Below are 14,665 nucleotides of genomic sequence, written 5' to 3'. Positions count from 1 at the left end.
ATTTACTAATCCTGTTATAATTTGTAAAAGATAAAATTTGACCATTTGCTATGTTATTGATTTCATTTGTTGATTCCTATGTGGATTAAATGGCATTTCAATTTGTGAGTCATGTATAAAACAGGTTCCAGTTTTCATAGAGCAAGATCTTCCTCCTTCACCCCTTGTCTCATTATTATCGATTATGTTCTTTATTTTCTCTAGCTCTAAGTAGGGTGATCTGCACAAAAAAGAAAACCACCTTTTTTAGATTTCAGTTTCCTCTTCCCATACATAATCTGTCAAATTCCATCATCTTCCATAATTCATTGTAACTTGACGGTGATCTCTGAAAAATGTCAATTTAGATTGATGCTCATTTTTGCCTGATACTCCTCACCTACAGATGACCTCACTCAATATTGTTATGGGAGAGGTGTTTTCAGAACCCCAAAATGTATCATAGAGTTCAACTAACCCCCACCTTTAATGGATTGTTGCTTTTGAAGCACACGGCTTGTTCCCCAAGTGTAGTATTACAATTCAGGACACGTGGTTTTTAAAACAAAATAATGTTTATTCTGTGAACTCAAATTAACCTTTTAAATAAACATTGGATCTCTTAACACCCCCGACTTCAAAGATAACCCCGAAAATAATACAACACTACCCAATCCTGCAAACTGTTCCTTTACACATCCAAAAGACTTAACAAATCCTTCAAACAGAAGGACATTAGATTTATATTCAATACTGAGACCTTTTTACAATTCCGATATCACCAAAGGATTAAGAGATAGTCCTTCATGGCAGAGATCACAAGCAATGCAGCTCACAGCCAAACCCAAGCTTTCTTCAAACTGAAACTAAAACTCCCAAAAAGCAGAAGTGAGCTCAGCCCCTCCCCCCTGTGACATCACTTCAGTAATATTATCAGTTTCATTTCTTAAAGGTACATTTCTTAAACATCCAATTCTTAAAGGCACTTTCACATGACACCTTCCCCCCAAGAAAATAAAACCCATCAACTTCAAGATGGTTTCATTTTTCACTTTTGCACCATCCACGAAGAAATGTACACAGTAAATATACCTTTTCGTTTAAAAAAAACAACACATGCAAACAGGCATAATAATATAGTCCATTGTTCCGTTCTTCTTGCTCCAACCGAAAACCTTCTCTATTGACAATCTCTTTGAACAAGAAAGTTTCTGCACGATCCATCCATTCCTCTACTCCTCGGCATTTCTCTTTCGAATCAGATATTTAGTTCAATCTGACCACAGAGCCCCTTGTAATTCTCCAATACAGGAGCACTGGTGATCACAGCTTTCAGGCAGTCAAATGCCTGTTAAAAGTCCCCTGTCAGCAATTCCATCAGTGGAGTAACCACGCTACAAATCTTTTGCACAAAGGTTCGATCAAATTCATTCATGCTAAGAGATCGCATTATTTCCCTTCGTCTTGAGGGTATCAGAAACTCCTCAAGGAAAGTGATTCAGTCTTCTCCAAATTCACTTTCGGCTAGGTTAATCACCAAACCTGCCGCCTGAAGTCGATCGAAGAACTCCATACGATGTTTTAAATGTTCTTTCCATGTCTGGAAGTTGGAAATAAAAGCAGATTGTCCCACTTTCTGAATGCAATCCTTCAAATGTGGGATAGGGTAATATTCCGTTCTTGTAACTGCATTTACTTTTCGATAGTCCACACACAACCGTTGGGTACCGTCTGGTTTAGGTGCCATCGCTATGGATGAACTCCATTGGCTGCAACCCACTTCAATTGTGCCATTTTTATGCATACTCTCAACCTCTTTGTTAACCTGTGCCAATTTTAAAGGGTTAAGTCTATATGGATGTTGTTCGATCGGAACAGCATTTTCCATATCTACATCATGTATAGCCATTTTAGTACTTCCTAATTTATCTCTACAAACTTGCCCATGTGATATCAATAACTCTTATCAGGTCAGTTTGTTTTTCCTCTGGAAGGTAACTTAACAATTCATCCCAATTTTTAAGAACATCCTCATTTTCCAATTTAATTTGAGATATGCTGGGGCAGCAGGGTAGCATGGTGGTTAGCATAAATGCTTCACAGCTCCAGGGTCCCAGGTTCGATTCCCGGCTGGGTCACTGTCTGTGTGGAGTCTGCACGTCCTCCCCCTGTGTGCGTGGGTTTCCTCCGGGTGCTCCGGTTTCCTCCCACAGTCCAAAGATGTGCGGGTTAGGTGGATTGGCCATGCTAAATTGCCCGTAGTGTCCTAAACTGTAAGGTGAAGGGGGGGTTGTTGGGTTACGGGTATAGGGTGGATACATGGGTTTGATCATGGCTCGGCACAACATTGAGGGCCGGAGGGCCTGTTCTGTGCTGTACTGTTCTATGTCAAATTCACAGTCATCTGGATTTTGTTCGTCACTTTGAGTTAGAATCATGAAAACCTCCTTTTTCTCTCTTCCCCTTTCAAAGTACCGTTTAAGCATATTCACATGACACACACTCGGTGAGTCTTCCTTCTATCTGGTGTTTTTACCACAGAATTCACCTCACTTAATTTCCTTTCAATCTGATACGGTCCACAAAACCTAGCTTTTAAAGGTTCACCTACCATTGGTAACAACACTAAAACTTTATCCCCACTGACAAAACTACGAACTGTGGATTTCTTGTCCGCTACCTGTTTCATCACATTTTGTGCAACGTTCAAACGTTGTCGAGCCATTTCACCTGCTCTGTTTAATCATTCCCTAAAATTTGACTCGTAATCCAATAGTGTAATTTCCGATTTCTCACCCACCAATTTTTCTTTGATCAATTCAAGTGGTTCTCTTACCTCATGACTAAAAATTAGTTCAAAAGGACTAAATTTGGTTGACTCATTAGGTGCATCCCTAATTGCAAACAGTATGAATGGAATTCCTTTATCCCAATCCTCTGGATAATCTTGACAATAAGCCCTCAACATTGTCTTTAATGTCTGATGCCTCCTTTCTAACACTCCCTGCGATTCTGGATGGTACACAGTTGATTTAAATTGTTTTATTCCTAAACTATCCATAACTTCTTTGAATAACTTTGAGGTAAAATTTAATCCTTGATCCCATTGTATTTCTGTGGGTAGTCCATATCTAGTAAAGCATTTAAGTAACTCCTCCACAATCTTTTTAGCTGTAATATTACGTACTGGAATGGCCTCTGGAAACCTAGTAGACACATCCATTATAGTCAAAAGATATTGATTCCCACTTTTTTGGTTTCAGGAAGCGGTCCTACACAATCAATTAGGACCCTCGTAAAAGGTTCCTTAAATGCTGGAATGGGTATTAAGGGCGCTGGTTTTATCACTGCTTGAGGTTTCCCTATCACTTGACATGTGTGACATGATTGACAAAATTTAACTACATCTTTATGTAGTCCAGGCCAATGAAAATGTTTCTGGATTTTAGCTAGAGTTTTCCTTATTCCCAAATGACCTCCCACTGGTACCTCATGTGCAACTCGCAACATCTCCTTTCTGTACCCTACCGGCAATACTACTTGATGAACTTCTGCCCACTTTTCATCCGCCTGCATATGTACAGGTCTCCATTTTCTCATCAAGACATCACTTTTACGGTAATAACACTCTGATATACTCTCAGATTCCTCTTCAGTATATGCTTTCTGATAGATCCGTTTTATTTCTACATCTTTCTGTTATAACTCCGCCAATTTTCCTGAACTAAAAATATCCGCCTCTCCTCCACCTGTTCTTGTTCTTTTTCAACCATCTGATCGAAAATCGTTTCTGATCATTGCACTTCAACTTCAACTTCATCTTCACTCTTTGATTTCTCCTCTTGTCTTAACCTGTGACTTTGCGACCTTGTTACCACACAATCCGGAAAAATCCCAGGATATTCGTCCTTCAACACTTCAGTTGTCTGATTTTCCACTGGCTTATCAACCACAGTAGGCATCATTATCACCTGCGATCCAGCTATATCATTACCCAAGATAAACTGTATTCCTGGACAAGATAGTTTATTACTCCTACTACCACTTCACCACTCTTCACTGGACTTTCCAACCTTATCTTATATAATGGAACGCTACTCCTCTCACCCTGAATTCCACATATCACCACCTTTTCTGGCAACATTCTTCCCAAACTACAAAATTCCTCATCTCTTACCATTAAAGATTGACTAGTCCCTGTATCTCTTATAATTGTGACTTCTTTACCTGCTCCTCCTGATACACATGAGTAAACTTTACCCTCACAAGTAAATTCTTTAAAGACATCTGGCACCTTCTTAACAATTGCTTCTTGAACAGGCTGTACAATTGTTTGCACCTCCTTTGTTTCCCTTGGGCTTTCCTTTACCACTCTAACAAATCCCACTGTCTTATCCTGTTTTACCACATCAGCCTTTCCAGTGCTTTTCTTCAACCACCAACACTGTGACTTTACATGGCCTAGTTTATTACAGTGAAAACATTTGAAACTTTTCATTTCTTTTCCACCCTCCTGGATTTCTTTTTTAATCTGAGATACACTCATAAGATCTTATCTCCCATAAGATCACCTTTAACTTTACCATTTGAGTATTTCTTATGTCCCCAGTTTCTATCCCTCACCGGCTGAAACTGATGTCAGAAACCAATCTTTGATTTATGAACTAATTCATAATCATCTGCCATTTCTGCTGCTAATCTCGCAGTTTTAACCCTCTGTTCTTCCTATGTGAGAGCTTCATATGTTTGGTCTATTTTCAAAGCCCTTATCCACCTATCAAAATTACTTTGTTTGAGCCTTTCAAACTCCATGCATGTTTGACCAAATTATTTCCTTAAATTTCTAAACCTTTGTCTGTAAGCTTCGGGCACTAGCTCATATGCACTTAAGATGGATTTCTTCACCTCCTCATACGTTCCAGATATCTCCTCCGGTAGTGATGCAAACACTTCACTCGCTCTACCTACCAGCTTTGTTTGAATCAGTAATGCCCACATGGCCTGTGGCCATTTCATTTGTTTAGCTACCTTCTCAAATGAAATGAAAAAGGCTTCCACTTCCTTCTCGTCAAACCTTGGCAATGCTTGGACATATTGAAATAGATCCATGCCACACCTTCGACTTTGACCCTCTTTCTCAGTATCCTCATCACTATCATCCAACCGTACGTTTCCCATTACATCTGCCAATTTTAACTGACTGTCTTGTTTCATGGCCATTTTCTGAAGTTCAAACTCTCTCTCGATATCTTTTTCCCTGATCTGTATCTCCCTTTCTCTCTCTTTTTGTTCTGCTAGGGCTATTGTTTCTTTTCTCCTTTCTTCTCTCTCCTTTTCTTTTTCCTCTCTCTCACTTTCTTTTTCCACTCTCTCTCTTTCGTATTCAAGCCGCTTTAATTCTTTCTCATGTTCCATTTGTTTAATTTGCAACTGAATTTTTGCCATTTCCAATGAGTCAAACTGTATCTCAGGCAACTTTAAATGCTTAGCCACCGCCATAATTACCTCATCTTTTCACATTTAACTGCGATGTTTTTGCCAAATCTAACAGTCTGCTTTTAGTCTCTGTCCATAAGGTACTACGTGTGACAGTCTCCACCCACAAAAACTTCTGAGCCTCTGAAAGAGCCATTGTCCACAACACACTTAAACTAAAATACCACACCGGAAAAGCAACAATCGTTCACTGTCTTTAAGTTCACAAAAGCCAACCCAATAGATAGACTTTTATCCCCCTCGGGCCCCCAATTGTTATGGGAGAGATGTTTTCAGAACCCCAAAATGTATCATAGAGTTCAACTAACCCCCACCTTTAATGGATTGTTGCTTTTGAAGCACACGGCTTGTTCCCCAAGTGTAGTATTACAATTCAGGACACGTGGTTTTTAAAACAAAATAATGTTTATTCTGTGAACTCAAATTAACCTTTTAAATAAACATTGGATCTCTTAACACCCCCGACTTCAAAGATAACCCCGAAAATAATACAACACTACCCAATCCTGCAAACTGTTCCTTTACACATCCAAAAGACTTAACAAATCCTTCAAACAGAAGCAGATTAGATTTATATTCAATACTGAGACCTTTTTACAATTCCGATTTCACCAAAAGATTAAGAGATAGTCCTTCATGGCAGAGATCACCAGCAATGCAGCTCACAGCCAAACCCAAGCTTTCTTCAAACTGAAACTAAAACTCCCAAAATGCAGAAGTGAGCTCAGCCCACCCCTGTGACATCACTTCAGTAAGATGATCAGTTTCATTTCTTAAAGGTACGTTTCTTCAACATCCAATTCTTTTTTTTAAAATAATTTTTATTGGAATTTTTTACAGAAAATATGACATTAAACAATGAAATGCAACAAAATAACCCCATAATAACTGTAACACCCCCAAGACCGTATCAACACATGTATCACATCCCCCCCACCCCCCCAAACCCAGTGAACAACAAGAGAACTTAAAAATAAATTAAAATTAAATAAACAAACATAGTCATCGCCCCCTCCCCCCCCGGGTTGCTGCTGCTACTGTCCCAGTACCCTATCGTTGAGCCAGAAAGTCGAGGAAAGGTTGCCACCGCCTAAAGAACCCTTGTACCGATCCTCTCAGGGCAAATTTGACCTTCTCTAGCTTGATAAAACCCACCATGTCATTGATCCAGGTCTCCACGCTTGGGGGCCTCGCATCCTTCCATTGTAGCAAGATCCTCCGCCGGGCTACTAGGGACGCAAAGGCCAGCACACCGGCCTCTTTCGCCTCCTGCACTCCCGGCTCCACCCCAACCCCAAAAATCGCGAGTCCCCATCCTGGCTTGACCCTGGATCCTACCACCCTCGACACCGTCCTCGCCACCCCCTTCCAGAACTCCTCCAGTGCCGGGCATGCCCAGAACATATGGCCATGGTTCGCTGGACTCCCCGAACACCTGACACACCTGTCTTCGCCCCCGAAGAACCTACTCATCCTAGACCCGGACATGTGGGCCCGGTGCAGCACCTTGAATTGGATGAGGCTAAGCCTCGCACATGAGGAAGAATTATCCCTCTCCTGGGCATCAGCCCATGTCCCGTCTTCGATCTGTTCCCCCAGTTCCCCCTCCCACTTAGCTTTCAGCTCCTCTACTGACGCCTCCTCCACCTCCTGCATTATCTTGTAGATATCAGATATCTTCCCCTCTCCGACCAAGACCCCCGAAAGCACCCTGTCGCTCACCCCCCTCACGGTAAGCGAAGGGAATCCCTCCATCTGCCGCCCAGCAAACGCCTTTACCTGCAGATACCTGAACATGTTCCCCGGGGGAGCCCAAATTTCTCCTCCAACTCCCCCAGGCTCGCAAACCTCCCATCAATGAACAGGTCCCTCAGCTGTCTGATGCCTGCTCTGTGCCAACCCTGGAATCCCCCATCAATGTTCCCCGGGACGAACCGATGGTTCCCCCTTAACGGAGCCTCCATCGAGCTCCCCACTTCTCCCCTATGTCGCCTCCACTGCCCCCAAATCTTGAGGGTAGCCGCCACCACCGGACTCGTGGTATACCTCGTAGGAGGGAGCGGCCACGGCGCCGTTACCAGGGCCCCCAGGCTTGTATCTCCATAGGACGCCCTCTCCATCCGTTTCCATGCTGCCCCCTCCCCCTCCATCACCCACTTGCGCACCATCGACACATTGGCCGCCCAATAATACCCCGAGAAATTGGGTAATGCCAGCCCCCCCCCCCCATCTCTACCCCGCTCCAGGAAGACCCTCTTCACCCTCGGGGTCCCATGCACCCAAACAAAGCTCATGATGCTGCTAGTCACCCTTCTAAAAAAGGCCCTAGGGATAAAGATGGGCAAACACTGAAAGAGGAACAAGAACCTCGGGAGAACCGTCATTTTGACGGACTGCAATCTACCCGCCAACGATAGCGGCACCATGTCCCACCTTTTAAATTCCTCCTCCATCTGCTCCACCAGCCTGGTAAAATTAAGCTTATGGAGAGTCCCCAAACTCCTGGCCACCTGCACCCCCAGGTATCTGAAACTCTTCACTTGCCCTCTTAAACGGGAGCCTCCCAATTCCCTCCTCTTGATCACCCGGGTGTACTACAAATACCTCACTCTTGCCTAAATTTAACTTATAGCCCGAGAAGCCCCCAAACTCCGCTAACAGCTCCATCACCCCCGGCATTCCCCCTTCTGGGTCTGCCACATACAACAGCAGGTCGTCCGCATACAGCGATACCCGATGTTCCTCCCCACCCCGCACCAGACCCCTCCACCTCCCTGACTCCCTCAACGCCATAGCCAAAGGTTCAATCGCCAATGCAAAGAGCAAGGGGGACGGGGGCACCCTTGCCTGGTCCCACGGTAGAGCCTAAAGTACTCCGATCTCCTTCCATTGGTAACTACACTCGCCATCGGAGCTGCGTAGAGCAACCTCACCCATTTGATGAACCCCTCCCCGAATCCGAACCGCTCCAGCACCTCCCACAGTTACCCCCACTCAACTCTATCAAACGCTTTCTCTGCATCCAACTCCCACCATTATCTCCGCCACCCCCTCCACCGCCGGCATCATAATAACATTTAGCAATCTCCGCGCATTCGTGTTGAGCTGCCGTCCCTTGACAAATCCTGTCTGATCCTCGTGTATCACCCCTGGCACACAGTCCTCTATCCTGGTGGCCAGGATCTTCGCCAGCAACTTAGCGTCAACATTGAGGAGCGAGACAGGCATGTATGATCCACACTACAAGGGGTCCTTATCCCGCTTCAGGATCAGAGAGATCAGTGCCCGCGACATCGTCGGGGCAAAGCCCCCCCCATCCCATGCCTCATTGAAGGCTCGCACCAACAGGGGGCCCACCAGATCCGCATACTTTTTATAGAATTCCACCGGGAAACCCCCCCCCCCCCCCCCCCCCCCCATCGGAGGCTCCGACCGGTACAGTTCCTCGTAGAAGTCCCTAAAGACCCCATTTACTTCTGCCCCCTTCTGCACTACATTCCCACCCTTATCCGTCACTCCACCAATTTCCCTAGCCGCATCTCGCCTACGGAGCTGATGCGCCAACATCCTGCTCGCCTTCTCCCCATACTCATATACCGTGCCCTGCGCCCTCCTCCACTGTGTCTCCGCCTTTCTGGTGGTCAACAAGTCGAACTTGGCCTGCAAACTATGCCGTGCCCCCAGCAACCCCTCCTCCGGTGCCTCCGCGTATCTCCTATCAACATCCAGGAGCTCCCCCACCAGTCTCTCCCTCTCCTTCCTCTCCCTCCTTTCCCTATGGGCCCGGATGGAGATCAGCTCCCCCGGATCACTGCTTTCAGAGCCTCCCAGACCATCCCCACCCGGACCTCCCCGTGTCGTTGGTATCAAGATACCCCTCAATAATTCCCCGGACCCTCCTACACACCTCCTCATCAGCCAGCATCCCCACATCCAGGCGCCATAGCGGGCGCTGGTCCCGTGCCTCCCCCATCTCCAGATCAACCCAGTGCGGAGCATGGTCTGAAATTACTATGGCCGAATACTCGGCATCCTGCACCTTCGGGATCAATCCCCTGCTCAGGACGAAAAAATCTATTCGGGAATAAACCCTATGGACATGAGAGAAAAAGGAATAGTCCCGCGCCCTCGGCCTCCCAAACCTCCAGGGATCCACCCCTCCCATCTGGTCCATAAACCCCCTCAGCACTTTGGCCGCCGCCGGTCTCCTACCCGTCCTTGAACTGGACCGGTCCAGTGGGGGATCAAGCACTGTGTTTAAGTCTCCCCCCATGATCAGGCCCCCTGCCTCCAAGTCCGGAATGCGGCCCAACAAGCGCCTCATGAAGCCAGCATCATCCCAATTCGGGGCATATACATTAACCAGCACCACCTTCTCTCCCTGCAGCCTACCCCTCACCATAATATATCTGCCCTCCTTGTCCGACATCACCTCAGCCGCCTCGAACGCCACCCTCTTCCCCACCAGAATCACCACCCCCCGGTTCTTCGCGTCCAATCCTGAGTGAAAAACCTGCCCCACCCACCCCTTCCTCAGACGAACCTGGTCCGCCACCTTCAAGTGTGTCTCCTGGAGCATAGCCACGTCCGCCTTCAGCCCCTTCAGATGAGACAATACCCTAGTTCTCTTAACCGGCCCATTCAGCCCCCTCACGTTCCAGGTGATCAGCCGGATCAGAGGGCAACCCGCCCCCCTCCCCCGCCGGCTAGCCATAGCTTATCGATTGCTCGCCCCAGGCTAGCGCGCCCCGCCCGACTCGTTCCCCATGGCGATAACGCCTCTCCTCTACCCCCCCCCGGCCCACACCAGCTCCTTCCTGGCCATTCCAGCAGCAACTCGGTATCCCTCCCCCCCTCCCCCCGGCTAGGACCCCTCCTAGCCGCGACGCACCCTCCATGGTACTTCCGTGAGTCAGCTGACTTCTGCTGACCCCGGCAGCTCCCGCCAAAACCCATCCCCTCCCGGCATGGGGTCATCCCCCTCTTGCCACACCTCCTTGGCACCGCTTCAGCGCGGGAAACAAAACCAGTAGAGGCCACGCCCCCACCACCAGCTCCACCCCCCCTGCCCCTCAGCGCGGGAAACCAGAGGAAAGCCCGCGCTTTCATACTGCCGCACCCCACCCTTCTGACGCAGCTCCCCAAAATCCAGTTTCCCCTCAATCCCCAGCCCCGTACAGAAGAGAACATATATAACACAAACCCCCAACATTCCCCACATAACCCACAACCATACCCAACAGACAGACCCACCCGGAAACAGAGCAAAAAGAAAACCAGCATAAAAAACACGTGTCAAAATTGCAAAACAGCAACAGCGAAAACAGCAACGGCCATAGTGTGTCCCCAGACCCTAGTTCGAGTCCAGCTTCTCCACCTGTACAAAGGCCCACGCCTCCTCCGGGGACTCGGAGTAGTGGTGCCGGTCCTTATATGTCACCCACAGACGCGCAGGCTGCAGCATTCCAAATTTGACCTGCCTGGCATGCAGCACCGCCTTCGTCCGGTTGAACCCGGCCCGCCACTTAGCCACCTCCGCACTCCAGTCCTGGTATATTCGCACTACCGAATTCTCCTCCTTTCTTTCTTGGCCCAGCGCAGCACACACTCCCGGTCGCTGAATCGATGGAACCGCACCAGCACCGCCCGCGGGGGTTCATTTGTCTTGGGCCTCCTGGCCAGCACTCTGTGGGCTCCCTCAAGCTCCAGGGGCAAATGGAAGGACCCCGCTCCCATCAACGAGCTCAACATCGTGGTCACATACGACGGAAGATCCGACCCCGCCAGCCCCTCCGCCAAGCCCAGGATCCTCAAATTCTTTCGCCTTGTGCGAACGTCCAGCTCCTCCAAGCGGTCTTGCCACTTTTTGTGAAGTGCCTCATGCAACTCCACTTTCCCCACGAGGACCACGGCCTCCTCCTCCCGCTCAGCGGCCTGCTGCTGCAACTCCCGAATGGACACCTCCTGGGCCGCCTGGGTCTCAAGCAGCCTGTTGGTAGTCGCATTCAGGGAGTCCAGCAACTCAGCCTTCAGCTCCACAAAACAGCGCAGAAGAGAAGCTTGCTGCTCCTGCGCCCACTTCCACCAGTCCTCGGGTGTTCCGCCGGCCGCCATTTTGTCCTTCTTCCCCCGCTTTTCTTGGGGAGCTGCTGCAGCCTTTTCCTTTGCCCCACTTCGGGTGAGCACCATAAATTCCGGGGAATGCTCCTCCAGACACCTTCCCCCACCGGGATTTGTCGGAACAGCGCCGTTTGGGGCCCTCAAATAGGCCCAAAAGTCCTTAAGTAGCGGGAGCTGCCGAACGTGCGGCTTAGCTCCGCATAGCCGCAACCGGAAGTCCCCCAACATCCAATTCTTAAAGGCACTCTCACATGACAATATCATTCAAAATAACATCATGCATAGTCTTTAAATATTCTCCAGCTCTCCATTCATTTGTATCCATAAGACCATAAGGTGCAGGAGCAGAATTAGGCCATTCAGCCCATTGAACCTGCTCCCCATTCGATCATGACTGACATGTTTCTCATCTCCATTCTCTTTAAAACAGCAATCAATGGACAACATGTGGCGCAGTGGTTAGCACTGAGACCACGGCGCTGAGGACCCGGGTTCGGATCCCGGCCCTGGGTCACTATCCGTGTGGAGTTTGCACATTCTCCCCATGTCTGCATAGGTTTCATCCCCCACAATCCAAAGATGTGCAGGGTAGGTGGATTGACCACGCTAAATTGCCCTTGGGAACAAAAATAATTGGGTACCCTAAAATTATTAAAAAGAACAGCAATCAAACATTTCTATTTGATTCCAGGTGTTAACAGGTTTTAATTGCTTATTCTTTATCTTAGATTATGTCATAATTTTTCATAGTAATTCTCTAAATTACTGCTCGCTTTTCACATTTATGCTACAATGCTCAGTCGGGAGGTGCCACAATAGATGTTGTAATCGCTGCAGATGTCCTCGTTCTTGTACAAGGTCATAATATTTGCATCACATATGTTCCAGGGCACTTTCCCCTTCCTCCATAAAGACAGAAGTCCTTGCAAATTCCGCAGGAGGTCAGGCAGTGTAGCATTAGCGGGCGCGATTCAGCTAATTGGGACAACGTCCCAAAGCGGGCATGCTTAGCCGCGTGTTTCCCGGCGACTCTCATTGTATAAGAGGAGCTCTGCTCGGCAGAACTCGCCAGTGTCGTGAGAGATCGGGACACCATTTTTGAATAGCGGCTCGAATGCACTATGGGAGGGTCCCTCCCTCCACGACGCCCCTCAACGGGAGGGTCCCTCCCTTCCACAACACCCTCAACGGGAGGGTCCCTCCCCTCCACGACACCCCTCAACGGAAGGGTCCCTCCCCTCCATGACACCCCTCAATGGGAGGGTTCCTCCCCTCCACGACACCCCTCAACACAACGTAGGACAAACCCTGCCAGATTGCCGCAAACAATGCAAGCATAGCACATGGAGCATAGCACTCTGGTAATGTCCCTGCCAGCTGGTGGTACCACCTTGGCACTGTCAGAGTGCTAGGCTGGCACTGCCAGGATGCCTAGGTGGCACCAGCAGTGCCAGGTCACGACCCTGCCCAAAGGACATGCAGCTTGGGGCCTCCAAAGCCCACGAGTACTGTTCCATCTGGTTCCTGTTTGTGGAGACCAGTAAACGACGCTTGCCTGAGGTCTCCGAGATGAAGGGGATAGATCCCAACACCTCGGGTACCTCGGGAATCTGTACATTAAAGTGAGGCTAACTGTCTCGCTTTAATATGCAGATTTGCCAAAACGTGATCCCAGCATTTATTGCCCATCCCTGTACTGAGTGACTTGCTAGGTCATTTCAGACTGAATTGCTGTGAGTCTCTAGTGAAGCCAAATTTCCTTCCCTAACGGGCATTAGTGAACCAGAAAACACATGACAATGGTTTGATGGTCACTATTAGACTTCTATTGAATTCATCTGCCATGGTGGGATTCAAACCCAGGTCCCCAGAGCATTACACTAGATCTTTGGGTTCCTAGTCCTGTGACAATGTCACTGTGCCAACATCTCCCCTGGAGTTATAGTTTTGTATTATTACATGAAGAAATGTATTAATTGAACTAAGTGAATCTAACCATAACTATTGCCTTGTATAAAATCATCTGCTTTGAAATTTAACAGTGTAATGGTTCATATAAACATTATCATGTACAACACTGAGCAATAGATTACATAAACTTCAGAGTTAAAATGAAAATAAAAATGATTTTGCAGTTTTATGCTGGCATCACACTGACTTCTGTATTCTGAGGTCTACCGTAGCCAATCTCTAACTTCATGGCATGTGGCTGAGACCAATGAGCCCACCCAGATTACAGAAATAACCCCAGAGTCCTAAAATCTCCTGGAGATGGGCAAAAGATCTTATTGTCCTCAACAGGAAAACTTATGCCATCACGTTTTAAAAATTCCATTTTGACTTTTAGCTGCAAGTTGTAATCACTGATTATGCCAATTTACCTTTTTAGGCTGAGGAAGAAAGATGTGACAATTCCATATTTGGTAATCGTTTCTGTTTATGATGGATGGATTTCTAATACGTTTGACAAACGAGCAGCCCTGGCATCAGTTGTATTAGAACGTTTTTACATGGCACCAGGCATTACCAGGTTAGAGCTCAAAGAGGGCCGTACCATTGGAACAATGTTCTTTCCACCAGGTAATGTGAGCTGTGTTGCAAAATGACAACGTTTCATTATTTATCTTTGCTTCTTTTCTATCCAACATGCCATGGACCATGCTGCAGTGATGACTTTTTCTCAATCCTGACCCAGTGACTTTCCATATCTGGTTGTTAATGGATATAACTTTCTGTCCTTTCCCTTACCTGATTCCTTACTAACCACAACACCTTATATTTATTTAATGCCTTTAACATGATTCATGTGTCCTCGGGTGTTACACAGAAACATAAAACAAAGTATGACACCAAGCCACAGAAGGAAATATTAGGTCAGATGACCAAAAGCTTGGTCAGTGAGGTAAATTTTAAGGTGTCTTAATGGAGGGAAGCCAGGCAGAGAGATGTAGTGAAGGAATTCCAGAGCTTGAGGTCGAAGCAATTGAAGGTGTGGCAGCTAACTGTTGTGTGATTAGAATCGAGGATCTTCAAGAGGCCAGAATTAGAGGAATACAAAGATCTCATAATG

At 47.2% G+C, this 14,665-nt stretch overlaps 1 protein-coding gene across 3 annotated transcripts in view; it reads left to right on the top strand.

Annotated features, from left to right (window-relative positions):
• Nucleotides 1-14,665, top strand: part of LOC119973504 (peroxisomal succinyl-coenzyme A thioesterase-like) — a 95,606-nt gene that overhangs the window by 43,602 nt on the left and 37,339 nt on the right. For all 3 annotated transcript variants that reach the window (XM_038811739.1, XM_038811740.1, XM_038811741.1), the window contains one exon: nt 13,985-14,175. In XM_038811739.1, coding sequence (XP_038667667.1) covers nt 13,985-14,175 — 191 coding nt within the window. The remainder of the gene's footprint in view (nt 1-13,984; nt 14,176-14,665) is intronic.

This window comes from Scyliorhinus canicula, chromosome 11 (assembly GCF_902713615.1).
Source record: "Scyliorhinus canicula chromosome 11, sScyCan1.1, whole genome shotgun sequence".
Lineage (NCBI taxonomy): Eukaryota > Metazoa > Chordata > Chondrichthyes > Carcharhiniformes > Scyliorhinidae > Scyliorhinus > Scyliorhinus canicula.
Note: the sequence above shows the minus strand (reverse complement) of the source record. Positions and strands in the feature narration are given on the sequence as shown.